Source organism: Buteo buteo, chromosome 12 (genome assembly GCF_964188355.1).
Source record: "Buteo buteo chromosome 12, bButBut1.hap1.1, whole genome shotgun sequence".
In the NCBI taxonomy this organism is placed as follows: Eukaryota; Metazoa; Chordata; class Aves; order Accipitriformes; family Accipitridae; genus Buteo; species Buteo buteo.
The window spans coordinates 43,054,418-43,081,598 of NC_134182.1; the positions used below are offsets into that span (position 1 = coordinate 43,054,418).

General features: G+C 55.2%; 1 protein-coding gene across 4 annotated transcripts; it reads right to left on the reverse strand.

The window, feature by feature from the left end:
* Positions 1–27,181, reverse strand: LOC142038357 (hexokinase-2). Of its 4 annotated transcripts, none has more exons than XM_075043755.1 (18): positions 27,005–27,181; positions 18,155–18,317; positions 10,895–11,043; positions 10,381–10,500; positions 8,833–8,928; positions 8,601–8,700; positions 8,171–8,354; positions 7,407–7,562; positions 7,002–7,235; positions 6,473–6,777; positions 5,801–5,949; positions 4,905–5,024; positions 4,451–4,546; positions 3,856–3,955; positions 3,514–3,697; positions 1,791–1,946; positions 1,061–1,294; positions 1–232 (listed from the first exon to the last, which is right to left on the reverse strand). In XM_075043755.1, the coding sequence occupies exons 1-18, from the start codon at positions 27,164–27,166 to the stop codon at positions 88–90; spliced, it is 2,853 nt and encodes a 950-aa protein (XP_074899856.1). In that variant the 5' UTR covers positions 27,167–27,181; the 3' UTR covers positions 1–87. The 4 variants fall into 4 exon arrangements, with proteins under 4 accessions (XP_074899856.1, XP_074899859.1, XP_074899857.1 ...); XM_075043758.1 differs by lacking the exon at positions 27,005–27,181 and adding an exon at positions 20,033–20,051; XM_075043756.1 differs by lacking the exon at positions 27,005–27,181 and adding an exon at positions 19,473–19,967.

Sequence of the window (27,181 nt, forward strand, 5' to 3'; positions counted from 1 at the left end):
TGTGTGTATGGAGGGAGGGAGGGAGGGACCGGGCAGGGAAACGTCCTGTTTTGCTGAAACCAAGCTCTTCGGCAAACCTCCTTCCTTCTATCGCTGGCCAGCCTCCCGGATCCGGCAGGCCACCGCCGTGATGAGCGCTGCGCCCTTGCCGCTGCCGTCTTCCGACTGGAGGAAGGTCACTTCACACTTTGGAGACAACTGCTTCACTGTTTCGTGCATGACGGTGGAGAAGCTGGGGGAGGCAAGGAAGAGATGCTGATTTAACTTGCCTCGGGCTGAAGGTGCCAGCCCCACAAGGAACAAACCACTTCACATCTATCATCACAGCTGCCTTCAACAGAGTCTCAAACAGTGCTACAGGCACAGAGGAGAAAGATGGATGGAGAGAGAGCTGCTGGGTAGGAGGCACTGGAAAGCATAAGTCTCCATGCTTCAGCCCAAGTCCACAGTTAACACAACATAATCCTGCTCTCCCTCCACTTAGGACTAAATCTGACCCCTTCTCTAGTCCCACCAAGCCCCGAGAGCGCTAATAAACCTTAATAGCCCTGACCAGCCGCACCTGGGGGGATCTTCAGAGCCCTCCCTCTACTCATGGGCCCTGAGCCCTATTTAAGCTCACCCCTGTGCCTTTAGTCCTTGTCTGAGCAATGCTGTTCTAGGAGTACCAGCCTTCAGCTCAGGCATTGCCCTGTTTTTGCTTGGCTGTGGGCCTTCTTCATCCAGATCATAGACTGACTTATTGGTTTACACCTGCTTCATCCATGTGATTTTGCCTGATGATCTGGACTCCTGGTTGAACCTGGTCACCATCTTTGGGTCAGCCTGACCTTAGGTACTGGGGGACTGGGTCCTGGTGCCCCATCCTTTAGGGAGCAGCTGGCTCCTGCTGTGCCTTGACAGTTTAGATCACTCTAAAGAGTGAGACCTTAAAATAACTCCTCTCCCCTCCAACTACCCCTTGAAGCTTTTCACACTGGCTCTTACTTAGCAACCCATCTGCCCAAGATGGGCAGGTGCACCAGCTTGGAAGACAACCGCGGACCACCGAGCAACTCACTGAGGGTGCAGCTTGTAGAGGGTCCCATCCACACCGACCGTGACCTTGAGGAAGTCCAGCCCGCGGTTCTCCCGGATCTTGTCCACCACGGCTGCCATGCCAGCCCCGCAGAGCTGAGCTGCCCGCCGGGCCACCACCGTGCACACCTCCTTCACGATGATGCTGTCGTCGCATGTGGTCTCCAGGCCGAGGTGCTGGAGGATGGAGCGGACTTGGAGCAGGGCCAGGCAGTCGCTGGGGAGGACACGAGGGCCAGGCAGCGTTAGGAGATGGAGCAACTTGGATGTGTGGCTTCCGCTTTCTTATCTACATCCTGCAGAACCCAGGGACTTGCAGCTTGGGTGCTACTGACTGGAGGGGCTCTGCAGCTCCCCTCTAATCTCAGCTTCCAGACCTGGATGTGGCTCTGGTGTCACATCCTCATCAGTGAGGTTATTTCAGGACAAAGCAAGGCAGCTATTTAACCTGTGGCCCCTCTCTGTCCAGGGCAGAGGATAGGAGGCGTCTGTGTTGCCAACCCCAGACAGTTTCCTTGTCTCTCAACACGGGCGCTGTCAGAACCACATGGATTTTGCTGACTTATCAGCATTGTACTACCCTGTGTCATCCTGGCTCCAGACTGAGTGCTTGGCACTTCTCCCACAAGCCCTGGGAATGCTCTCCCCAAAGTACATCTCTGCTCTGATCTGCAGCTGTAAGACCAGTCCTCACCCCGCCTGTTGGACCTCACCTTTCTATCTGGGACAGGAACTTGGTCTCAAAGATCCCTCTGGTCTTCAGCCTCTCTGAGATCCGTCCCCGGAAGAGCAGCCCTCGCTTGGTGAAATCCATCAGGATGTTTCGGACGATCTCCCCCAGGTACATCCCGCTGATCATCTTCTCAAACCTGGGAAGGAGAGGGCAAGGCTGGACATCAGGATGAGAAGGGACACTGGGTCTGGATGGGGATCCCAGCTCTGCCAGATGCCTTTGACGCAAACCCCTGGCCTGACACCCTGGAGCAAGTCCAGCGGCACGGTCCCCACGCTGCAGGCAGGGGACAAGGGACACATCGGCGTGTTGCAAAACCAGACTCTGCCCTGCTCATCATCCCCTGATGCTCCATCAAGAGGCTGGTGGGGCACCACTGAACTGTTCCTGGACACCCAGCCCCATGGATGGTCCCTTCCCAGCCCCCCCAAAGCCACCACGCGTGGTGGTGCCTTTCTTTCGCCCTCTCCAGGCTGACTTATGAACTCGGGAAGGCTCGCTAAGCCTTCGGATAAGTGTAATGAGTCGGGCAGTGAAGCGACCCTTGGCTGTGCCAGGAACAATTACCCAGCTAAGACAGGGAGATACACCGTGCGTCTCAAGGACTCCTGCTTGCCGGGCAAAGGCGGAGGTACGGGAGTAGGGATAGCCAGTTCTCATAACAACCTGCAGGCAGTTCTCTGTCGTAACAACCATGAGACATTACAGTCCTCCCCTGACAATCTTGGAGCACCCCAAATCTATGTTTTGAGTTATTCTCCAACGGTCTCAGAATTTTCCAGCACAGCTGGGATTCTAGCAATTTGTTAATGATGAAAGTCAATCATCTCCCAAACCTATAAACAGCGGTGCTGAGTGAGGCCCCTTGAGCTCTCCTGGGCCGCAGCAGGCTGCAACCAGCATCTCCCCCCAAGCGGGATGCCTCTCAGAGCTTGCAGACTTTCTGGTTTGAGAAAATCAGAGGTCTGTCGCAGAAAACCGACACAACCTGGGCTGATTCTCTCCGCTCCTTGAGGCTCGACCCTTCGCCCGTTGAGACAAATGCCGAAGCGTTCAATGTGAATATTTTCACTGACCTCGAGGAGAATTTTTAACAGGTATGCCTGTTTCTACTCTCTTTTTACTCTCTTACATGTATTTCTTTTAGTGTCTTTATGCATGCATGTGTACTAATGTGAATAGTCCATAGTTAGTAAGTTAGAGCAAATATATTATAAGATATAAGTTAATACTTTCAAATTTATACTTAATTTACTGTCATGATTTTTATTCAACTGTGAATGAATTTTAGGCTGCTATTATACTCATAATCCCTTTAGACATAAACCATTGCTCAAGTCTGGGACTAGGAGTTGATCCAGCTGCACCTAGACTCCGACAGGAGTTTAGAAAGTAAGGGGGTCTTCTCTGGACCTCGTGACTCAACAGGAGGGTCTTAATTACTCTTTCCCACATTCCCTTTTACCCTATTACGTTTTCGGTCCCTATATACCTAAGTTTAGTTTGATTCTGATTTAATTTTCCTGTGTGCATTTTATCCATCTACTAAGTAATAGAGTGAACCTTGCTAACGAATTCCGTGAAGTCGCACTTTTACACAAATTTCTATTAAATCATTTTTCTATTGCTAATACAATTGGAGGTCATTCTTTAAGCAATCTGAACCCCTCTCTTATTTGTAATTCCCCCACAACACCACGCACCTTTGCTTCCCAGGGTTGAGAGACAGCTCATCCACTGCCACGTCAAACTCCGTCCGTATGTCATCCAAGCACCCGTTGTCACCAAACGCCCCCCATTCCATGTTGACACACATCCTGCCCTCCTCCCCTTCCACCAGCTCCACGTTCCTCATCTCCTCCATGTAACAGGCATTGCTGCCTGTGCCTGCGGATAAAGAAGCATCTTTCAATGGGGCTGTTGGAGAAGTGGGGCGCAGAGGCAAGATAAAAGCCCTCAGACAGCTTCTGCAGCCAGGAGCACCCCACAGGGACAGGTTTGGGACTGCGGGCAGAGGAACTCCATAAGAAAGCTTCAGTCCTCACCGACTATCAGCCCAACTTCGCAATACGGGTCTTCATACCCACAGGTCATCATGGTGCCAACTGTGTCATTTACCACCGCGACCACGTCCAGGTCGAATTCCTGCAGAGGGATGGGATTGCATGGGTATTCCTGAAGGACACAGCTTGCTACATCTGCTCCTACAATTGGGAAAGGACCTGTCTGCTGAGCATGGGAGTCCTCCTGGCACCCACAGACTTCTTGCAGCCCCACACGTCTGCAGGTGGACGCTCAAACCTCAAGACACAACTGCAGAGGAGCTGGCACCCAGGGATGGCCCTGCCAGAAACAGCCCCCAGGGCAGGAGCTTCGGGTGGTCTGCACTGGGGAGACGGACATGGTGTCCTCCTAACTCAGAGAGACAAGTCTGCTCCAGCCCTGGCCAGAAGCCAGCTCTTAGCTCTGGGGTCTGAAAATCCAACCTCTAGCGATGACTAAGGGTGGCTGTTAAAATTCAGACACTCATTAGCCCTGGGCTCAGCCCATTAATTTGCTTTACAGGCCAATTAAAGATGCCAAAGACAGCCAGGATGTGGGAGCAAGCAGCCAGCTTCTCACAGCTACGTGGATACTCACCTCTCTCCTGTGAATTGCCTCCTTCAGCAGGTTCACCACATCTTCTCCTTCACAGCCAGTTGCCTTGAAACCTTTTGTCCACTTCAGGAGAATCCCCTGTTGTGGAAATACCCCACAGTAAATCACCCAGGTTGCTGGGTGGGAGGGACAGCAACCCCACGTCCACCGGCTCTCGGTGGGCACTGCCCAGCACGTGGAGGTCAGATCCTCGCGCGCAGAGGATGCCTCAGCTGGGCTGTCTCCAGCGCTCAAGGGATCTGCATGTGCTTTGATGCAGCAAGGGGGCTTTTCAGAAGCACCGCCAGCCCTGAGCTCCTGCCTTCCCCCTCTCTTGGGTCTCTGTCTGACCTGCCAGGTGGTCAGTGATGCTGGTACATAAAGTTTCCAGCGTGCTTTGGCTTTTCAGCCAGCCCTGGGTACTGGACGTGTACGCTACCACATGGGTTGGGGTTACCTCATCCAGGTTGTTCTGCTGGCAAGGGAAGGAGAATGTGAATCCAAGCGGGAGCGATACGCCCTTCATTCCCATGTATTCCAGGAAGTCGGAGATGCAGTGGACGATGTGGTCGAAGAGCTGGGTGCGCAAAGCGAAAAGGAGAAGTTACCATCGCAGAAAGAAACTCAGCTGGATGCCAGCCCGCCTGACCTACTGGAGATGTTGATCCATTCCCAAGCCAACAGGGCTTTGAACAGACCAGGGTGCTGTTCAGCTGCGCTGTGTGAGGTGAGCAAGCCCAAAACAGCTCCTTTTTCATCCTCTTCCCCACAAACAGTGTGGTCATATCACTGTGATACCTCCACCTTGCAGGTCCCGTACTGCGCCCAGAAGGGAAGGAGGGGCTAGCGGGGAGGTGAGCAGCTTCCCAGGGGTGACACAGGAATCCGGTCACTCTGCAAGGTATCCCCAGAGACCGTCTGCTAGAAATACTCCCCAGTCCCTGAGCACTGCCTGGAGTGGTTTGCAAAACTCTTTCCATCTGCAAATAAGACTCTGGAGACGTCTCTCACCGCTTGTGTTGTGGTTTCTCTAGCTGGGAAACAGGGATGATGCTTATCTGCCCTTGCGGAGTGTGTGGGATTCGGGGAGGTTCAGTGATGTCTGAGACTAATGCAATTTCTAACTTAAAAACCAGTCTCAAGCTTCCTAAAGCACATTTCAAACTCCTAAGCCTTGGGCAGAACTCACTGCTCTAAAGGCAGGAGAGCCCCAGCCTTCTCCAGTCCTGGTTTTGCACCCTGGAAAGCAGAGCAAGGCAAAAACAGTTCCCGTGGTCAGCCAGCACTACTGCCTGCCACTTCTGCTGCCAGGGAAGATGCCCCAGTTTTCCACCTCCAGCTGCCCATCCTCACCTCCTCTCCCGTCCCCTGCATGATCTCCACTGGGATGGAGTAGATCTTGTTGTGCATCTCGACACCACGCCTCATCCCGTTCCTGACGCGCACCAGCAGCACACGGAAATTGGTACCTCCCAGGTCCAGGGCGAGGAAATCTCCTTTTTCTGAAACCCAAGAGAGAATGGTTAGGAGAGAGATCCCAACAAGGGACATCCCGAATGTGGCACGAAGCTGATCCAAATATGCCCTCTTCCTGGGAGAAGACCAGGAACCAAGACATGGCTGGGAATGGAGAACAGCAGGTACACGTAGGAACGTGATGGCGAGGTTTGCTCCAGACTTGGGGAGATCACAGGGCTTCAAGCCAAGGGGCAGGCACACACCCAAGCCACTGACAGAACTGGGAGCACAACCCAGGACAATGGTGGTGAGAAACCTGGGGCAGTGAAAACCACAGTGAAAGCCAGGCTTTGTGTTAAGTCAAGCGCAGAACATCCTGGAGGCTCAGCCACTTTTCCCAGTATCATACTGGAGGGTAAAAAGCTTTGCGCCACTCCCACCACGAAGAGGGAACTGGCCATGGCAAAGGTCCCATCCCTTCCCAAAGCGGTGCAGATGTCGGGAGTAGCGATGCTGGCTCTTTGCCTTACACAGGACATACGTGGGCTTATACATAGGGTACATCACCTGTCCCATCTGGAGTTGAGCACACGTAGGTGGGAAGCATTTTCACCGCTGCCTCTGCGTGCGTCTCCTTGCCCAGCCCCTTCTCCATCTCTACCCTCATCCTTTGCTTCACCTCCAGGAGCTGCTCGTGGCTCAGCTTGAGCGCCTCCAAAATCTTCTGCCGTGCTTTGTGCTGGGCGGCCAGTCTGTAGGCCACCGCCGTCACCATGGCTGCCCCTTTGCCACTTCCATCTTCTGACCGCACAAAACGGATCTCGCAGTCCGGTAGCAGCTTCCGCACTGTCTTATGGAGGCGCCGGGCAAAGCTACGGAGGAGGAAAGAGGACCTGAGTATGCCACCGCAGGTGATGTGACCCTCTGGGGTTGTAAACGACCGGGGCCCCTTTGGGATCCAAATAGAGGTGCCCGGGGGAATATTTGGAGATGCTCTGCTTGTGCCAAGCTTTATCCGCTGCCAGCAGGAACAGATTTGTGCTCTCTCACCCTCTCTCTCTCTCCCCACCAGCCTTGCCTATCTTCATGGACTCACTGAGGATGCTTCTTGTAGACGGAGCCATCCACGCCGACCGTGGACCGCAGCCGGTCCACCCCCTTGTTCTCCTTGATGCGTCGCAGCACAGCTGCCAGGGTGGCCCCGCACAGGTTGGCCGAGCGGGTAGAGACGATCTGGCAGATGCGGTGGGTGGCCACACAGTCTTCATGAGATGGCTCCAGGCCCAGCTTGGTGAGGATCTCATGGGCTTTCTGCAGTCCTTCTTTCTCCCTGCACATCAAAGAACAAAAAAGGATTCATGCCTGGAAATCCAACTTTTGCCACCTGAAGTGTCCTGGTTTGCTCAGTCGCTGGATAGCCCTGTAATGGGTCCTCTTTTCCCCCAGCACAGATGTCAGGAGATGGGCTGGGACCCCAGGAAACCATCCGGATCCTACTTACTTCTCAATAGCAGAGACATATCTGGTCTCAAAGTGGCCAGTAGTGAGCAGATCTGGTGTGAGCCTTCCTCCAAACAAGAGCCCTTCCTTGGCCATCTTCACCAGGATGAGTCTGACCAGCTCTCCCATGTACATCCCACTGATCATCTTCTCAAACCTGCCAACAGGGAAGCACAAGATGCATTTGTTTGGCTGCATGTGCCGTGAGGTGGCCACAGGTTGACCCCTAAAAACACTTGGCAGCCTTCCAGGCCCAAATGCAATCTGGGTAATCTCTTTCCAGAGTCGTTTATCCCATCACTGAGAAAATAAAGCCATGTTGACATAACCATCCTTCTGCAAGAAGAACTTATGGCTACATGGAGGGTGTCTGTCAGTTTGCAGAGACCCCCCCCCCCCCAAATCCCACCCACGCTGCCAGAAGCCATTTGGGGAATGGGAGATCTGTAGGACTTGGATGTGGACATTAGGTGGTGGTGTTTGCCTTGGCTGGCAGATAACTTCATTGGCGGGAGAAAGAAACAGAAATCAACACATTCAAGTGAAAGGCTCACGAGGGAAGCAAGTGTTGAGTGGTTCAGTTGGGTGTACCAACCCAAACTTGTGATACAGTCCCTATTTGCATTGGTGGAGCTGGCACGGCGGAGGACGTGGTGACCTAGTTAACTAGGACGACCTCTTCGGTCCCACTAACGCCAGCGCAATGGGAGGACGGACAATGCAAAGCAAACCCCGAGCCTGAGCCGAAGCCAAGAATCTGCTTACAATTGTTTGCCAGGGTTGAGCGAGCCCATGTCTATCTCGCGGTCGAACTCTGTCCGGATGTCGTTGAGCACACCGTCGTCACCAAAGGCCCCCCACTCCATGTTGATGCACATCCGACCTTCGTCCCCTTCCACCAGGTCAATGTGCCTCATCTCCTCCATGTAACAGGCGTTGGTACCGGTACCTGAACCAAGCAGCGTGACACGGTCAGACAGGATGCTGCCTTTCCCTTATTCCCCATAATTACCAACAGCCAAATGCACCATAGAAAGCAAAGATGGAAGAAGGCGAACATTGGGCAATGCTGGTTTTCTAACATCACTATACCCTTTCTTTTTCCCCCAAAAGACCCTGAAACCTGCAAGAAATGTGATCTCCTGGAGTTCATGCAGAGGTGGACCCCAATTCTCCCCCCCTTGCTGCAGCTCACCAACAATGAGGCCAACTTCACAGTTATGATCATCATAGCCACAGGTCATCATGGTCCCAACGGTGTCGTTCACCACAGCCACGATGTCAATGTCAAAGTCCTGAGATGGTGGAGAGGAGAGAGATTGAGTCAGCGTGGCCAAACCAGACCAAAACATCTCTGCTGTCACGGTGGAGCCTTAAGTATCCTGTCCCACCTGCCCAGGAGGTGACAGGCCTGCCCAACCTCTTACCCCTCTTTTCTTGATGGACTTGCGCAGCATCGACACCACGTCTTTCCCCTCCACGCTGCTGCATTTGAATCCCTTCGTCCAAGTAACGAGGATGCTCTACGGAGAAACAGCAAGAAGGAATGCTCGGAGGACAGACCCACCAAGCCACGTGTCTCAAGGGCTCCCTGGTGCAAGGGAAGGTCTGGATGGACACACAGGTCAGTCCTTCCCTATTATCAGCTTGCAAGCTGCAGTATCAGCAATAGTTTCCGCGTCTCTGCGCAGATAAAGTTTATGGCCACGAAATAGCACACGAGTTGCTCGTTGCTCCTGCCGGCAGGAGGGAACGTGATTCCAGTGACTGGGTTTTATGGAGCCCTGGAGCAAAACCTGTTCCCAAGCCTATGGAGAGCTCCTTGACCCATCCCTGCGGGATGGGGGTCTCACCATCCCCTGTGGCTGGAGGCATCAGGTGTGTCCCCACCCAGCAGAGCCATTGCAGTCACCTGGCCGGAGGCTGAGCTGAGCCTTGGGGGAAAGGAAAGGACTCAGTTGCATCCAAAATCTCCAGCCCTAGAACCCCAGATGCCTTAGTGAGGCAAACACCCGCCCTGCCTGACAGATGGGGAAACTGAGGCACAGAGAGAAGCAAAGCAGACGAGGTCACCGGGGACAGATACTTCCTCTCTCGGCTTCTTTTTTTTTTTTTTTTTTTTCTCTTTTTTACAGCCCCTGCTTCTACCACGAGGAAAGCATTAATCTTCTTCCTCATTACTTTTGCTGAATCGCTCAGGCACAGGAGCATGACTTGCCCCATCCCTGGTACAAAATGTCGCTGCGTTCCCCACCCAGGGAGGACGTGCTGGATCGCCAGCACGCCATGGAGCCGCCCTCCTTTCCGATCCTGCCTGGGAAGCCGGGTGAGATAAGGGCAAGGAAAGCATCGCCGCCCCCCCCCCCCCCCCCAAGAGCAAGAGCCAGGCAGAGGCCGTGGGTGGCAGGCGAGGGGCCACGTGCCTCAGCTGGGCTCTGCTTGCCGAGATGTTTAGTCTCCCAGCAAGGTCACCGGCTCCCGGCGGAGAGCCGGTGCAGCTGAGCGGAGCTGACAGCCATCGATTCCCGGCTGCCCGGAGTACGGCGAGCAGCCGGGGCAGGTGACACCCCCTCCCTCCCTCTCCCTGCGCTGGCTGCGTGATGGGGAATGTGATGCTCGGCACGTCTGGGCTGCCTTTGGCTGCAGGCGGCTGGAGCCGCTCTCGCCCGCCACAGCCGCTCTTCTTGAGCTCTGTCTGCAGAGGGGAAAAAGCTGCATTCCGCGGAGGCATCCATGCACAGCGGAGCTACCGGCACATTAAACATCACCTCCCGGACCCCTGCAAGCCCCGGAATGCATCTTTTGCTCCCATCAGCACCAAGACCTGACACGCTACCCAAACCCAACGAGCCTAATTAAAAGCACAAGCTAAATTGGTGTGGGACAACTATTGCTCCCAGCGAGAGCTCGCCCCCATCCCACTCCATCCCAGGCTCAGCCACAACCCTCGGCAAGGAGGCAAGACCTTCACTCACCTCATCCAGCTTGGTCTGGTGACACGGGAAGGAGAAGGTGAACCCAAGGGGGAGTTTCTTGTCTTTGATTTTCAGCTTGTCCATGAAGTTGGCCAAGCACTCAGCAATGTGGTCAAAGAGCTGAAATGAAGGCAAAGAGTGAGCCCTTGCCCTGCTGTCCCGACTAAGACGATGCACCGGAACAGTGCCGGCATCCCTGCCTGCTTGAGGGACCAGTGGTCTGTCACCCACATGACACCTCCGTGGTCCTCACCCATCGTGGTTACTCGGTGTCAGGAATTAATAGTTCCGGGCAAAGGAAGGCAAGGATCTACCCGGATCCTGCCGGGCAAGGCAGCAATAGGGTGCTGCTCCAACCCCATTACACAGCTCCGGGTTTTGGGGTGACACCAGCCCTCCCTTCAGGCAGGAGAACTGCCCCAAAATGGGTGGTTGCCCCCATAGCAAGGGAAGCCCTGGAGTTGGGGGGCTGCCCAGGAGAGCAGGGATGGAGGGGGAGAGGGGTTGAACCCACCTGCACCCCGCTGCCTCGCATGAGTTCCTCAGGGATGGCGTAGATCTGATTCTCCATTTCAACCTTCTGCAGGCCGTTGTCGGACACCTTCACTCTCAGCACACGGAAATTGGTGCCACCGAGGTCCAGTGCCAAGAAGTCCCCATCCTCTGCGGGAACCCAGACAAGAACAACCATTTAACTCGGCGGGTCCCTTTCAGCAGTATCAGTGCCTGCGCCAGACAGCCCCAGAGCAGGTGAGGAAGTAACCGGCCACTTCACAAATAGGAGGGTAAGGTATGACTTTTTAAAATTATTTTTTCATTATTTTATTATTATATTTGGTAGGTTTTTGTATTTTATCAGAGCTGTGGCTGTGTTTCCTGCCCTTCCTCTGCACCCCTGGCACCCCCATAGCTGATGGGAGTTCAAAGCAACATCTTTGAGATGTATCCTGATGCCCTGGGTAGGGCATGCAGAGGCAGTGGCTGAGCTGGGAGCACGTCGGCTGGCAGGAGGACAGATCCCACCGGCTCCATCCAGACAAGCCCATGCCCAAACCGACAGCGCTCCCAGGGGAGGAGAGCTCCAGCCCCGGGCTCCATAAGGAAGAAGGCGGCAGAGACATTCCTGGCCCTATTGATGTAGGATGCTCATGAAAGCTCCTAAATCTCTAGCCCAAGCAGTTAAAACCCTGCTAGCCAGCTGTTGAAACACTAGAGTTTGGCTAAAAATTTGATACATGGAAAAAAAACCTCATGTTCAGGCTTGGCTGCCGCAGTCCAGGACAACCTTCCCCTGCCTTGCCCCAGGAATCCCATGCACTCCTGGCATGTGGCTTCTCGCCGAAGGCAAGATTGAAAGGTGTAAGCAGGAAACCAGGGAGGAAAAAAAATCCAAAAGACCTTCAGGGCCTCATTGCTGTCTTTCCCGGGCAGACGTGGGAAGCAATTTCTCCATTGGTGTTGGCCAAGAGGAGACCCGGGTCCTGCTGCCTCCAAGACCCAAGGGCTGAGCCCAGCAGGTCTCACCTCCTATTTTGTTTTTATTGTACCAGGCACCAAGGCAGCTCACTGAATTTTGGACCAACTGAGACCTGGGATGTGGGAAAAGTGCCAAGCTGGCTGTTTTAAATACCTAGCAGTGTGGGGAGAGGGATGGGGGAAAGCCCTCTATCAGCACTGTTTGATTTCTGAATGCATTAAATGTGCTGTGCTGGCTCCCCCGGGCAGATTACAGCGCCCAGGGGCCGCATTGTGCCCGCCGATGCTTTTACAAAGGGGCTACAGTTGAAACAAAAAGTGTGGTTTATTAGTATTCAAATGACACCAGGCCAGCCAGCATCTCCAGTGACTCCAGCTGAAAAGGCAGCTCGCTGTCCAAGCCTGCGGGGCGTCCATCTGTCCTGGCGTCTTTCCTGGGGCTGACCCTCCGAGGACTCGGGGCGAGGGAACCGGGGACGGCGACGGACTCTGAGCCTGGGCTGAGAGCAGCTTTATAAAGTCCCTCTGCGGCTGAAAAGGTCTATTAAAAGCAGTCCTCGTGCTCCGAGGAAATGAGATGAGGAGTAAGAGGGGCTCAGAGGTCTTGAGCAGCATTCAACAGCCTTGCCACTCGGGATTGGAGAACAGGGGGAGCACTGGGGGGGGGTCGGTACGTCACCCCAGGGGTGATGCAGGGCAGGTCGGGTCCCGGCTCTCGGTGGTACCAGCCCATGCCAAGCCCCGCTGTGCAGGCTGCGATGCCCTGGCTGCAGTCCCGTCGATTAAGGTTACACCCCGAGATCAACCAGACGGCGGGACGAGGAGATGCCGAGGCAGTTACACCATTATTTTAACAAAAGCTGAAGTTCAGCCGAGTCCCTGTACGGGCTCTGGCCAACCCTTGCATCATCTCTGGAGCAACACGCACACCCCCTGCAGGAGCCGTTAACCCGGAACCATGGAGCACTCCAAACCTGGACCCCATCAAAGCTTTGCAACTCATCCCTCCTCGAGTAACACCCTCGGCATAGCTCTGAGTGAGGCAGCGTAGCCAAGGGCCGTCCCGTTCAGCGCTTACGGGGTCTTACAGGGTCGGAGAACAGCACGGGAGCTGGCGGAGCACCAAAAGTTGGGGCCGTCAAACCCTGAATATTCATTTCTCCTCCTTGCCTTGCACCCACGTTGACCCTTTGCGGGGATGAGGTTTAAACCAGTTTGGCAGCTCGTTTTGCAGACTGTCTGCCAGCCACAGGGCATGCCTTGGCCCTGTCTCTTTACACAGGATGCTGAAAAATGCACCAGGAAAACCCTCAGCGAAACTCCTCGCTGTCCTGATGTCACCGGTAAGCCCACTGTGCGGATCTAGTCTCGGCCACGGATGGGCAGAGCTGGACGCGATGCCTGGCTGGGCGCAGCTGGCACCAAGTTCTGCCCCAAACACGGGTCGAGCCATACTCCTGCTTCCCTTGCTGTCGACACAGATGCCGTTCTGCTTGCTAGCGGAGAATGAAAACTACTTCAGGAGGCTGACAAATATGCCAGGGCTAAGGATGCTTGAGCCAAGACGGTCACAGGTTGCTCAGCTCCTTGGAGGTAACGTGGGGAACCCAGGAGCATCCCAAAAACAAAAAGGCCAAGGAGCCACGGATGGGGCTGTCCTCTTATCCTGCCCAGCCTTCCGCATACCCAATATTTTGGCCAAACCACCCGTGAGGCTCGTTGCCCACAGAGCTGTATCAAACCAGCTTTCCTTTGACCTGCCGCCCGCCGACCCTTACCACGAAGCAGCAGCAGGACCCAACGTAACAACCAAAAATCCCCCTTACAAGCTGCTCAGCAGTCACGGGGAGAGGTACAAGTGGTTCGAGTGGTGACTGCTGAAGTCAAGGGGTGGATTTCCAGGCAGATCAGCTTTGCAGGTGGAAAAAGGCAGCAAAATCTCCCTTGGAAATTTCCCAGGCTGAAGCAGGACAGCCGCATGATGGCCTCCGCTGGCTGATACCACATCTGGGTCCTCCCTCTGATTAGGGCTCCCTCGTTACGTGATAAGATAGAGGCTGCGATGCTGAGCTCACAAACCAAACAGCAAGGGTAAGTGTGGAGCTCTGATTCTAAGGGTCTGTTTGCTCTCAGCAAACCACCTAAAAGTGACTGTTTAGTGCCTTTAAAAATGCCTGCGCTCCCTGGAAAAAGCATGGGGCAAAGCGGGCAGAGGAGCTCTGCCATCCTTAGAAATGCAGCCGGGGCCAGGGGACCGGAGCATCGTATGCCAGAACATGCCCCAGCGTCTCGGAGGTCGGTCACTCCAGCCCTCCCACCTCAAACCTCAAGGCTTCCAACCTGACTGCAATCCCATTTTGTAGGAATCTTTGGTCAAATTGGCTTAATAAAAAAAATAAGAGGAAGAGAAAAAGCTGGAGCAGGTCCAGGCTCTGCCCCCCAGGGAGATGCAGGAGAAGGTGGAGGGTCAGACCCCGGCATTTCCCACGGCGAGCCCTGCCTGCGGACGCCCTTGCCAGCCCTACCCTGCCTCCTTTCAGCAAGTTGACAGGCTTTGAGCAGAAGAAAGAATACAAAAGCCCCGGTGCTCGCATCAGCATCTCCACCGAATTAGCGCTGGAGAGCAGCAAAGGGGCTTATGATGTACTGGGCATGAAATACTGGGGTTGCAGCAACAAAAGATCTGGGTTTAACCTGGTGGTTTGTTTTGGACAGAATTGGGTCCAGCAAAGAGCAACTCACACTGACTACAGCAAGAGTCATCTGGCAGTGATTCCCCAACGCGATTCCTTGCTGGGGACTGCAGTAAATCGCCCTGCAAGGGGCTCTGGGCATGAAAAAAGCATTTTCTTTAAAGCCTTTCAAGACCATGGGCCATGCGAGCTGGTTTTGTTGCAGAAGCAGCTGGTTATTGGCAGGAACTGTGCCCACTGGCCAAGGGAAGGGTGTTGCGAAGAACCATCCTTTGAATTTCCAGGGGTTTGACCACCAAAGTCCTGCAACATCCTCCTGAAAACTCCAGACCAGGGATATCAGCTGCTGGGGCTTAATGGAGGATGCACCAGCAGATCCTCGTGTCAACATCAGCATGGAGGAGGAAACACGGTGACACTTGCAAAGCCTGGAAAAAACGGGAAAGGAGCAGGGAGGAAGGTGGTGTTTGCACTAAGCAATGACAGCCCTCGCTCAGAGTCCCTGGGGCTCCAAGAACAAGTTTATTTGGGGTCTGTTTTCCCCCACCAGCCTGCGGTATGATGCACACTACCGCACTGCAAGCACGACACAGCGGGCTTTTTGGTTGGAGCTGAAGCCAAGCAAAGCAAGGAATGTTGCTTTTAGGAGAGATCCCGCTTCAGAAGCAGAAAGTCCCCCCCGTCTTATCACGTTGCATCAGGAACGGCGAAGCCACCGAGAGCCAAACCCACGCGGCACTGAGGAGAGTGGAGTGGTCGGGAGCCTGGTCTGTGTTTTGACTTAATCTCGCAGATGTGACCTTGTATTTCTATAAGCACCTCTCATCCGCCTGGATCCCAGGGAGCTGCCGGCTGTGCATTAAACGGGGCATAATCCGAAAGCAGAGACGGCTCATGCTATAGCGAGGAGGGGAAGGAAGGGCAGGGATGCTTTGCAGGAGGAAGGTGTGGAGCCCCTGAAGCCAGCGTGGCACCGGCATCGGGGCAGAGCTGGCGTGGCCACAAGCAGGGCTGGAGCAGAGGAATAACCTGTCTTTCAGGTGAGAGGCAGCTGCTGATACCTGAAGTGGGTGGGAGCAGGACTTTGTGCCCAGCCGAAGACAGACTTTGCCCAGAAGCTTCAAAAAAAAGCGGAAGAAGGAAGGGCGCACCCCTGGATGTTGAGCTCTTCCTGAGCTGTTGTCATGCCGTCTCGTCACAAAGCCAATGTGCCAGGGGAGCTGGCACCGAGCCCCCACCTTGGGCTGGCCTCAGCTTGCCCCCACGTGCCACCTTCCAGGCCCCCCCCCGCCTCCAAAACCCAACAGCAGAGACACCAACGCCGCTCACGGCCTGGATCCAGCTGGAGCCATACAGGGAATCCCAGCTCTTGGCTCCCCAGGGACTTGCTTGAAAACCTGCCGCTTTCCAGTTCCTGGGCAGCTGCAGCCCCGTGCCTGCCCCAGCATCCCATTCCCGTAACATTTTCCGTGCTGCCATGGCCCTTTCCCCGCTGTGCTGAGCTTGCTTTGGGTGAGAAATGCCAGCTGGGACACTGGAGAAGCTGCAAATCGGGAGGATATGGTGAAGGAAGCCAAGGCTCATTCTTTTAAGGGCAAGGAGAGGGATTGCACCTTCTCCCTAATATGGGTCAGGGTGCTGAGAGCTTTGCTGCTGCCTCTTGGGAGCTCTGACACACGCTCCGCCAGCACCCAGCACCTTTGGCTGCAATAGTTCCCGTGCCCAGGGGCGGAATTCTGGCTATCCCTATAATTAAAAATATTCTTAAACATTTAAATAGATTGAAATCTCGATCCTGGGGCAGGCAGCCAGGTCCAGCTTTTGGGTGTACGTGCACCGGGGGGGGCCGAGCACACAGGATGCAGCAGGCAGGATGGCTCTGGGTGCAGGGATGCTTCAATGCTTAAAGGGGGCTTATAAGAAAGATGGGGAATGACTTTTTAGCAGGGCCTGTAGCAATAGGACAAGGAGTAATGGTTTTAAACTAAAAAAGGGCAGATTCAGACTAGATATAAGGAAGAAATTTTTACAATGAGGGTGGTGAAGCAGTGGCACAGGTTGCCCAGAGAGGTGGTCACTGCCCCATCCCTGGGAACATTCCAGATCAGGTTGGACGGGGCTCTGAGCAACCTGATCTAGCTGAAGATGTCCCTGCTCATGGCAGGGGGGTTGGACTAGATGACCTTTAAAGGTCCCTTCCAACCCAAACTATTCTATGATGCCTGTGACTCCCCAGGGACCTGTCTCCTCAGACCTCACCAAGATGTTCCCAGCAAACACCCACCCAGAGCTGGCTGGTGACTCAGACCTTCAGCTCATCACCTTGGTCTTTGCCTCGAGACAGCGGACAGCCAGCAGCAATGGGGTTTTTTTGGCCGTTTGAGCACGGCTACCTCTCGGGTACGCCCTATTTAACACCATCACCCAACCAGCAGGCTCACACCGGCTCGGCATGCTTCTCAGGAGAGGAAACTCCAGTCTGCCCAGTCGCTGCCCGCCGAGGCCAGGTCGCTCGAGACTCCAGCCACAGCATCTGCTGGGACCCGCTCACCCCGCAGAAGCCAGGTATGAAAATACAGTGGTGGCAAAACAGCTGGGGATGGCGAGGGAAGGGCAGATGGGTCTTTCCGTCAGCTCCCTTCCTCTTTTTCCACCTTTCCTGCTGGCTATCAGCAGTCTCTGTCGCTGAGGTTTTGCAAGGACCTCCGTGAAGGTGCCGATGCTGGAGCAACCCCAGCTCTGAGCAACACCAGCCAACGGGACCGACTGGCCCAGGGACTTTCCTTGGGGCTGCTGCCAGCCCAGATTGTGGAGCTAAGGGCAGCTCCGGCTGCTCGGGGCTCTCTGTCCCTCCCTGCCCTTCAGCAGCCAGGACCGCTTCACCGGCTTCGAGCACCGGGAGACTCAGCAGGTCCTGGGTGGCATCTGCATCCCACTGCGTGCCGGCGGGCAAGGGGCAACGCTGCAGGGACCGCGACAAAGCTCCTTCCCGAAAGACCAAGCTAGGAGAGGGAAGGACAAGGAAATTTCCCATGGATGCTCAAGGAAGCAGTTTTTTGGGTTGAGAGGAGCAAACCAGAGCCTGAAACAGGGCTGCAGCCAGCTGGGAGTGTGCTGCAGGCAGGCCAGCTCCTGCCAGCGCGGGAAGCGGGCAGAAAGGCCGTATTGTGAGAAGCCGAGTCTGGAGAGCCCTCCTCCTCCCGTGGCCCTCGTGGCATTCAGACAGTGGCTGGCACCGGTGCCCGCTTCAGTGCTAATGAAATCTGATGAGCCGGACCCGTGACTGTCTCCGTCCTGCCAGGAAGGGCACGCGAGGGCTGGTTCCCACCCTCCCTCCCACCAGCGGGAACTGGGAGCCCCCCCAGTCCCAGCACAGAGGGGGAGGATGAGACCTGTCCCCATGCTAAGCCTTGCTCAGCAGAAGCAGGGTGAAGCCCCAAGGACCAGGAGTGAAGGTGGCCGTGGGTGCTATCCCTGCTTCGGCAGTGCTGTGAGGATGGGTGGCCCAGGCTCTCCCTCCTGGCATGTGTCGGCAGCTACTGAGACCTCCCCACCGTGCTCTCCCTCTGCTCTGCCGGGAGGGAGCATCTCCCGTCTCACGGTACCTGTCCCATCCGGGGTGGATCTCACGAAAGTGGGCAGCATCTTCACCGAGGCGGTGGGGTTGGTGTCTGCTCCCAGCCCTTTCTCCATCTCCTTCCCGAAACGCTGGGATACCTCCTGGAGGGTCTCCTCGGAGAGCCGCATGTGGTAGAGGTACTTGTCGATCTGAAAGGTGGAGATAAAGCAAAAAAGTCAGCTGGAGGGTTGGGGACATGGGCACAACCCCCGTGACACATTCAGGACAGTGTTCAGCCCCTCTCATGTCTGCTGGGGCTGATGCAAGAAGCAGGAGCAGGTCATGACCCACCCCGAAGGGCAGGACACGGCTGCGCCAGCACATTGCCGACACGGCACCGCCAGCAGTGCCGCAACAGCTTATCTCCAGGCATGCCAGTAACGCCCGCTGCCATTCTTGCACCTCTTCCCAAGCATCCGGGGCCGCTCTCCAAAGAGCTCACCAAATGCCACCCCGCACCTCCTCGGCAGCATCCCCTTGCCCAGACGGGTGCCAACTTGGGAACACCAAACACCTCCCGATGCTCCGCAGCATCTTCTCCGCTCATTCACCTACGGGCACCCAAACAGGTTGCGACAGAAGTAAGACCCAAACTCGACAACCTTCCCTGCCCAGGCTGTGAGTCAGGAGGTCGGTGCCGGAGGTTTTCCAGCTGCGGAGCCCTTCCTACGCCACGGCAGCAACGTGCCTCAACCTTGACCCCCCAGGGCCTCTTCCTACGTGAAGGATGCTCGGCAGGAATCCACTGCCCATTCATTTCTTTGCTGCTGAGATCACCTCTACAAAGGGTTACGGTGCTGAGAGCTACTCAACCCCCTTGAGCAAACAAGGCTGTGTGACACAAGTGGGTGCAGTGGCCGGAAAGGGAAGAAATCCACCCCCCTCTGCTCCTGGCAATTGTTTATACCCTTACGCTGAGGCTACGAAGATGGCCAGCTCCTATAAACAGCATCAAAGCATCTCATCTTCCCTGGGAAAGGCATGGAAAAACTCCTCCCCGACCCATCCATTAGCACCATGCATGCCTCTGCAGCCTGGCCGGAGCAGGGAAGGGAAATGGAGCGGCGGACAGACTGCCAGCTCCCAAACTATGCCCTGTTTCAATTAACTTCACTTAAAATTAATTAAAGGGCAGCTGCAAGCCCTGCGAAGTCAAGAGGAAAACTCCACCCAGTTAGCTCACCTGTCTGTAGGCACGTAACATAAGGTCATCAGAAATCAAGCATGAAATTTTTTTTTATAGGGCTACGCTATAGGAAATGGGCATTTTGTGGGCAAGTAATAGCCATCCACCCCAGCGTGACCTTGCTCACAGATGCAGCTGCTCGGACCCTGGGCTGAACAAAACAGCTCTGCTGTGGTTTTGGCTGCCTGCGTTTCAGGCTTGGGATGCTCCGGCGTATCCTCCCCCGCTCCATCCCACCAGCTCTGCTGGAAATTTGGAAGCTGAGTCCCCAGTTGCTCCGCTTGCTGCAGCAAGGTCAGAGGATGGAGGGAAGCCCAGCTGAGCACTCTCCAGGAGAGATGCTTTATTCCCGGGGAGTGGCATCCTTCCTGATGTGATGGGTAAAACCTCCTCCTGATTTCTCTCGGTGCTTTCCGCTCCTTCCCCCTAATCTGGAGCGGAGAACGAGCGCCTGCCAGCTGGGAGACCAGGAAGGCATGAGGGAAAGGATAAGGATAAGGAAAACTCGAGGTTTCCCGGTGCTGGCTGTTTACCAGCCCCTCCTTATCCACCCCAGCAGCAGGAAGTCAAGCACTCTCCTCCTTCCACTCCTATTTGCTTTCGCCTGCTGAAAATTGCCACCCGTGTACAGAGGCTCTGGTCCCTGGCACAGGGAAGGTGGCCGCTGCCCCAGCCCACCTCCACCTTCTCCTTCCTCTTCCAGCTTCAAGAGGGGCCCTGGATCGGGAGCCCACCTCCACCCCAGCCTCAGGGTAGGAAATCTCCTGTTTATGGTTATCAGTCAACGCTATCAACCCAGGACAGATGGCCCAACCCCATTTCTTAGCTGTAAGCCAGAGAAGATAGTGTTATCTTGGCTCGCAGAGGCCTTTTGCAACCTCCTCGGGAGGCACTGACCTGCCCCTTGGCACAGGGAGGACCTCAGCCAGACTCTGTGTCCTCTCTGGCAGCATCTGACCTGGAGTGTGGGTGATAATTAAGAGACAAACCCAGCTAAGACTGGGTGCTCTGCCACCCAGCAGCCTCTCGCCTCCATGAGACCTTCCTTCACTGGGCTTCTTTGGCAGCCTACGGTGGTCAGGGGGTCCTGGTGAGACCATCGTGAGTGGGGATGGGGTCCCAGTGAGGTGTCCCCATCCCAGCAGTGGGGTACCACACCAGGAGGGCTTGGGGCAGAGCTTCACCCTTGCACAAACAAAAAAAATGTTTCTCTCCTGTCCGCCGCCCTGACTTTGCTTGCGTTTCCTCCTAGACTGGCAAGATACTGCTAGGAGAAGATCTCATCCCAGAGAAGGTGGGTGCTTTGGAAGCTCAGATGCAAAAGAAGCCATCATTGTTTGGTCCTTGACCCCTGCCCAAGGCACAGGGCAGCGAAGGTGCTGCACGCACAACCTGCCAGCCCCTAAAATCACATCACGGGGAAACGACGCGGAGGTTTCACCTCCTTTCTCCAGGACAGGCACCACTCAGCACGTTCCCCATGTCCTCCAGGCTCCACCGTACCAGGAATAATCAGCAGCTTGAGAAACAGTGACCTTCTTCTAATCTCCAAAGCCATTTAAAACCTGGATCATCTTCTCCTACGGATGTAGACGTTGTCCCACTTGGCAGCTAAGGCAGGTCAGGACGTCCCACAGAACGGCTCCAAGGCAACAGCAGCTCAGATCCTTCCCAAGCGAGACCACCTCGGTGTGGACCTGACCCCCACCAAGAAAGGGCCATGGCCACCGTCATGCCCAAGGCTTCCCTGCCCCACGGCTCGGTTCGTTACTCCAATTACCCCTCCTGCACACAAGCACATCTCAAATTGTAGCAAAGATCGGGTAAGACAGGGGAATTTAGTCTGCAGCGCCGAAGCACAAGCATCTTTGAAGACAAACAACCTTCTCGGTTGTTTAACCTTTTGTAAGATCCTTGCCAATTCCAAATAAATAAAGTCACTAGGTTAGGATCCGGAACGGGGCAATTTAATTTCTGGAAAGCTTCCATCATAAATAATAGTGTTTCCCTGAGGAAGTCTAAATAAACTGAATGGAGGAGGAACAGATTTAAGCTGGGAAGTGCTGGGCATGCTCACAGCCGAGGACAGTTGCAGGACATTTTGTTAAAGAACCAGCTCATTAGACCCGCTGCAGGTGAAACGTGTTTGATGCAATTTTTTGGAAGTAAAACCGAGCAAATCCCCGTCTCCTAGCTCAGGGCTGTCTCCAAAGGCTCAGCTAATTTCTACGCCAAGCATCCGCCGCCAGGTGCTGGGGAAGCGTCCAGCGTTGCCCTTCCCAGCTGCAAGGCCACCGTTGGGCAAGGTCCATCCGCCCCAAGGCTGAAGAAACCTCACATTGCCCAATTTTTGCCGCCAGCTGGAAGTGGAGTGAGCTGTGCCATGCTTAAAATACCCCAAAAGCCAGGTTTGCCTTTGCAATGATGGTAGTAACTCACGGCACCAGTACCAGCACTACAGCTGGATGATGATGTTCTTTTGCCTGAAGACGCCTCTTAATCCTGCCATCGGGGCTGGACCCTAAGGGCTCAGTTCTGCAGTGTATTAGCCTGCGAATAACTTCATTCCAATTCAATGCCACTATCCACGGAGAAAAAAAATAATTCCTCAGCTTATATGTTTGCAAGATGGTCCTGTCGACGCAGCGACTTGCAAGAGTGGAAAAACCCTCCCCGACAGATCTATCCCGCGTCGCTGTCCCCCCTCAGTGGGGGGATGCACGGCCGGTGGTTCTGCTCGAGAGGTCCGAAGCAGGGAGGATGAAGGATGCTTTTCCCCTCGCAGTGGTAGTGGGGACCCTGTTCCCCATCGCTCAGCGGGGTCGTGGGGCAGGATGGCTGGCAGTGACAGCAATTACAGCGTGACAGAGGCTTCCGGCAAAGCGCAACCGTTTCCTGCCCAGCAAATGGCAGCGGGGAAGGGGAAGGGGAAGGACTGGGGGTGGTTTATTCTCGTGCAATAAGGTTTCAGCCACATCTTCCCCATTAATGATCCCAAGGTTCTGGGAAGGAAAAGCTGCTCTTTTTTAGTTTTAGTTTTGCTTCGGGTCTTTCTCGAAAGCCACGTGTCTGGCAAGAAGCGGACTGGGATCGAATGTTTCCAGACGCCCAGTATCTGCTCGCTGTAGTTTCCAGCTGGTTGTGCATCATTTCAGCAGCGTTTGGGGGAAAAAGCAGAACACTGGAAGAGGTTAGCTGGTTTCTGGGCTGAACTCTTCCTTTTTGGCAACAGAAAGTAAAATACTTCTTGTGTATGAGAACAACAGAGAGATGTTCAAGTTTGGGGAAAGGCTTGAGCACTCCTAACCCACAAGTGTGCACAGTCAATCCTCTCTCCAGGGTAATCTCTGCCTGAAATTATTTTTTCTTCAAATTACTTCCCTCCCTCTCCCAGTTTTTAACTTAAAACATGCTGCTTTTTTAAAAATCACTGAAGTTTTTCAGATATACCGATTCTCTCCTTGCTTCTTTCAGAGAGAGATGCTGTGCGAGCACCCAGCAGTTACCAAGGCAAGCTGGCAGCCGTGCTCCCATCCCACCAGATCTGCAGCAGGACGTGACAGATTTGGGGAAACCGAGGCAGAGGGAGAGGCAGCAATTCACCGAGGTCGCAGTGTGAAGCCGGGAAAGCATCCAGCACGGAGAGTGTTTTATTTCCTGGCTCGGGACTGTAACCTGGCACATACTTTGCAACTTTTATTGTCGGATCAGGGACGGGCACCGCAGCCCGGGACAGACACCGTGCCACATCCTCAGCCCCTGCATACTGAAAACCAGCGCTCCCCATCCCCATGTCACTGCGCCGTTACCCAGCCTGGCTTGACTCAGTGCCGGGAACCGGCTCGTCCCCTTCCACGACCTCCCCACCTTCGGTGACACAGGGCTGATGCTAGGCTGCACCCACCGTCCTCCAGCCCTGACCCCAGCAGCACCCACGTCCTTGGCTGCTATTGAGGGCTCCGTGCTGAATTAAACCCCACGTGCCCTCTCTGCCGCAGCCAAGCCTCTGATGACACATGCCCGGAGTCATCTTGAACCCAAGTGAGTCAGATGGTTTCCTGCTCGGCTGGTTCCTCCCCATCTTCACCCCCCTTCCCCAGGATGGCAGCTGAACCCTGTGCTGGAGGTGGAGCCGGGCACCTATGGCAAGGAAATCACGCCGCAGAGCATCAGTGGAGGCTGGGGACCCATCTTTGGGTGACCCCGCTGCTCCACAGCCCCACCAAAAGCCCAAGTGAACTGGGAAAACGTTCTGGTTTCCAGTTCAGGGGTCAGAGACGTCAAACTGCTCCCAGCTCCCACCGGTGCCAAGCAGCCCCAGCCGGCCTTTGAGATGCCTCCCTGACCGTGAATCCTCTTTCTCTCCCATTTTTAACCCAGAAGGTCTCTGGAGCAGATATAAGAGGCAGCATCCCCCTCGGATGCTGCTGGATTGGAAAGCCTCGCTAGTGCCAAGACCTCCCTCTCAAATGCTGGGAGCATGCCACCGCAGTTGGGGAAACTGAGGCTGCACCCTCGCCGGGCTCCCCACAGCAGCTCAAATGACAAGCTGAGAAGCAAGGGGACATGCAATGGCTCCCCCGAAGGTGCCAAAGATGGGAAAGGCCGTCTTGCAGCTGACCCTGGCGGGCTTAAGAGAAGCTGTTAAGTTGGTTTCCAGGAATATGCAATCAGGCGTCCCTCCCACAGCCGCCGAGGAGCCTGCGAGAGGCAGCCAGGGAGACGTCAGCTAGATAAAACTAAGCCCCGTAGCAAAGGAAAAAAGAAAAAAAAAAAACAGAGGAAAACCTGCCCCTGCCTGGGAACAGCCACAATTGTAGGGAAATTAACTCCATTGCCAGTTTTTCCTTCTTTCGAAGGAGTGATGGGGAAGAAGAGCCGCCAGCCCAGTTATTTAGCTCATTCGCCTCCCGCTCCTCCCGTCACATGACGAGGCTGAGGTTCGGGGACCAGGAAACTCAGCATGAGCCGGCACATCCGAAGGGAACATGGATCATCCGCGGCAAACTTTCAAGCTGAGATCTCAAAGGACGCTGCTGAGGTTAATTAAAGTTTGCACAATCCCTTGGGGGTTAGATAAGTTAGTACTGCAATCCACTTTCCAACTGGGCAAAGCGAAGGGCAGGAGGAGTTTGAGGATGTACGTGACATCCCCCAGGTGGGCAGCAGAGCAGGTAAAGCTGCTCCTTGTCAAGAATTGGGAGAAAGATCCTATTTGGGGGCTATTTTTAAGGCCCTGATGTGGACACAAACCACAGCTGTTGGAAAGGGCACTTTCTTCCCACGGCCAAGGCCCTTTTCTGCCCGATCCAAAGCAAAAAGACGCACGACTCAAACACACCTCAGGCTACTGCCCTAAAATGTTTTCCCAAACGTAGTCTCAAATTCTGGTTAAAGCCTTTGGGTTTGATAAAAAATTAAATCACAGCTTTCTAAGAATTTCAGCCCCTACATCTCCCTGGGCTGGGGACGCCCCCCACTCCTTGCCTGGGAAGATTTATAAGCCAATAATAATTTTTGCATCCATGGTGGAAGCATCCAGCTCGGAAATCCAGCTGCTTGCCCCCTTTCTCCCCCCCTTCCCCTGCAGCGAAGCCAAGCTCCGTGCTCTCGCCGGAGGCTGCGCTGACCCCGGCTTTGCCTTACCAGGAGGATTCACAGGAATTTGTTTAAAAATAACCCAGAGAAATCCAGTTGTGGAGGCAGCTGTTTGGGGCCGGGAGGGCAGAGCCATCTCCCACAGCAGCCAGAGCCCCAGCCAACGGCTCCTGGATATCCCCCCCACACACACAATCTCAGCAACCTTTTTTGTTCAAGCTTTGGAGCCGGGAGGAAAACGAAGCCGGTTCCCGAGGCTTTGCACACCCTTTTCCCGGTGGGTAACGAAGCCGAATACCTTAAACCAAAACCTTCCCTCTCTATTATTTCCAGGTCCCGATAAGGAACTCGTAAGGTGCCTGGAGCCCGAGAGGCAGAAGTCGGGCTGTGCCGCTGGCCTATTTCTGCCGTCGGGTTACACAACCCCTTCCCGTGGATTTGGCTGTTGCACAACCCTGGGACACTTGCGAGCGGAGGGAGAAGCCGAGCCCGTATTTCCTTACAGATCGCTTTGCGTTGGGAAGGTATTTCTATGTACTTTGTTTGGTTGTTGGTTTTTTTTTTTAATGTTCTCTCTTGTTTTACTTCCTATTTAATGCAGGCGAAGGACCAACGTGGCAAGTTTTGTTTCTCTATCGGCGTCCCCAGCATTACCCGATGGAGCGAGCCAGGGCTCTCTGCAGCCATGCATTTTGCATTTTGCTTTTTTTTTAAGGGGGCATTCGCAAACCCTGACCCCCCCACGCCCAGGCACTGTAACCCTGACGATAGAAACCACTGCGCGACCTCAGAACTCGGAGCCGAAACCCTCTCTGACATATCCTTAGATGCACCAAATGCTGGCAGAGGGCTGGGAGGAAAGCCTGAGCCTTCACGCACAGTCTCCCAAGCCAGCATTATTTTCCAGGAATCATTTATTTAACAATTGCTGTTTAAAGCCTAAGCGCTGCCCTGGCCAAACAAAAGCCGGCTGCTTTCCACCAGCCACAGGAGAGCAGAACCACTTGCATTTTTCAAGTGCCTGAACTCCTGAATTACTGGTGACAAACGCTCCGTGCATCCCAACGGGACGCTTCGACTTGCGTTTGCGGTCCAGGAACAGGCTCGGGTCGTTCAGGCCCCATAAATTAAGGGAGGGAGAAGGCAAGATGTTTTCCATCGTAGGCAGTGCAGGAGATGAAGCTGGGGGAGAGGGGTCCCAGCCCGGGGAAGGGGAGCCCGAGGTGCTGCATTTGCCTCCGAGGTGGGAGCGAACCCCTCCGGCATCCTCCGGCCGTGCCCCGGGCTCACCCGGCCGCGGGGGGCTTCGGCTCGTCGCCCCCCGGGGCGGGGAAGGGGGGGTGGTTGTCCCGCCTCCGGGGGATGCTCCGCGATCCGCGGATGCTCCGCGCCGGCGGCAGGAAGCCGCGACACGTGCTGCAGGGGGGGGCGGCCCGGGGGTCCCGAATCCCGCGGGGGCGGCCGGCGAGGGGAACGGAGCAGGGACACCGTCGCGCACACACCCGCCCCGCCACCCCCCTGCCTTCCTCCTCCTCCTCCTCCTCCTCCTCCTCCTCCTGCTCCGCGCCGCCGGCCCGCGGGGGGCGCCCGGCCACGCGGGGTCCCGCAGCCGCCCGCCGCGGCACGTACCGCACGGCGGCCCCGCCGGGGCAGCGCCCGGGCCCGCGAGGGGACAACGGCGCCTCCCGCCCGGGCCCCCCCTCCGCTGGCCCCCGGTTCCCCTTTTTTCCTGGTTTGGGTTTTTTTTTCCCTTTTTCCTCCCCCCCCCTTTTTTTTGTGTCTTTCCTTTTCTCCTCCTTTGCTTTTTTCTTTTTTTCCTTTTTATACTTTTGTTCCCTCGCCTTGCTTTCCTTTTTTCTTTTTCTCTTTTCTCCTTTTTTCCCTTTTCTCCTTTTTCTCCTTTTTTCCTTTCTCCTTTTTCCTTTTTTTCTTACTTTTCCCCCTTCTCCTTTTTTCCCTCCTTTTTTTTTCTTCTTCCTTTCTCCCCCCCCCCAATTTCTCCTCGCCGGCCCCCTTTATGCCCCCCTTCCCCCCCCCGCGCCCCCCCCTCACCTTCTGCGCCTGGTCATGGTTGAGCTCGGTGAAGAAGTACGCGAGCAGGTGAGAGGCGATCATCTTGCGCGGCGGGGTGCGGAGCGGAGCGGTGCGGAGCGGAGCGGAGTCGGCCCCGGAGCAGCGCGCGCCGCGGTACTCGCCCGCGACAATGTGGCTCATTGAGGAGGTTCCCCC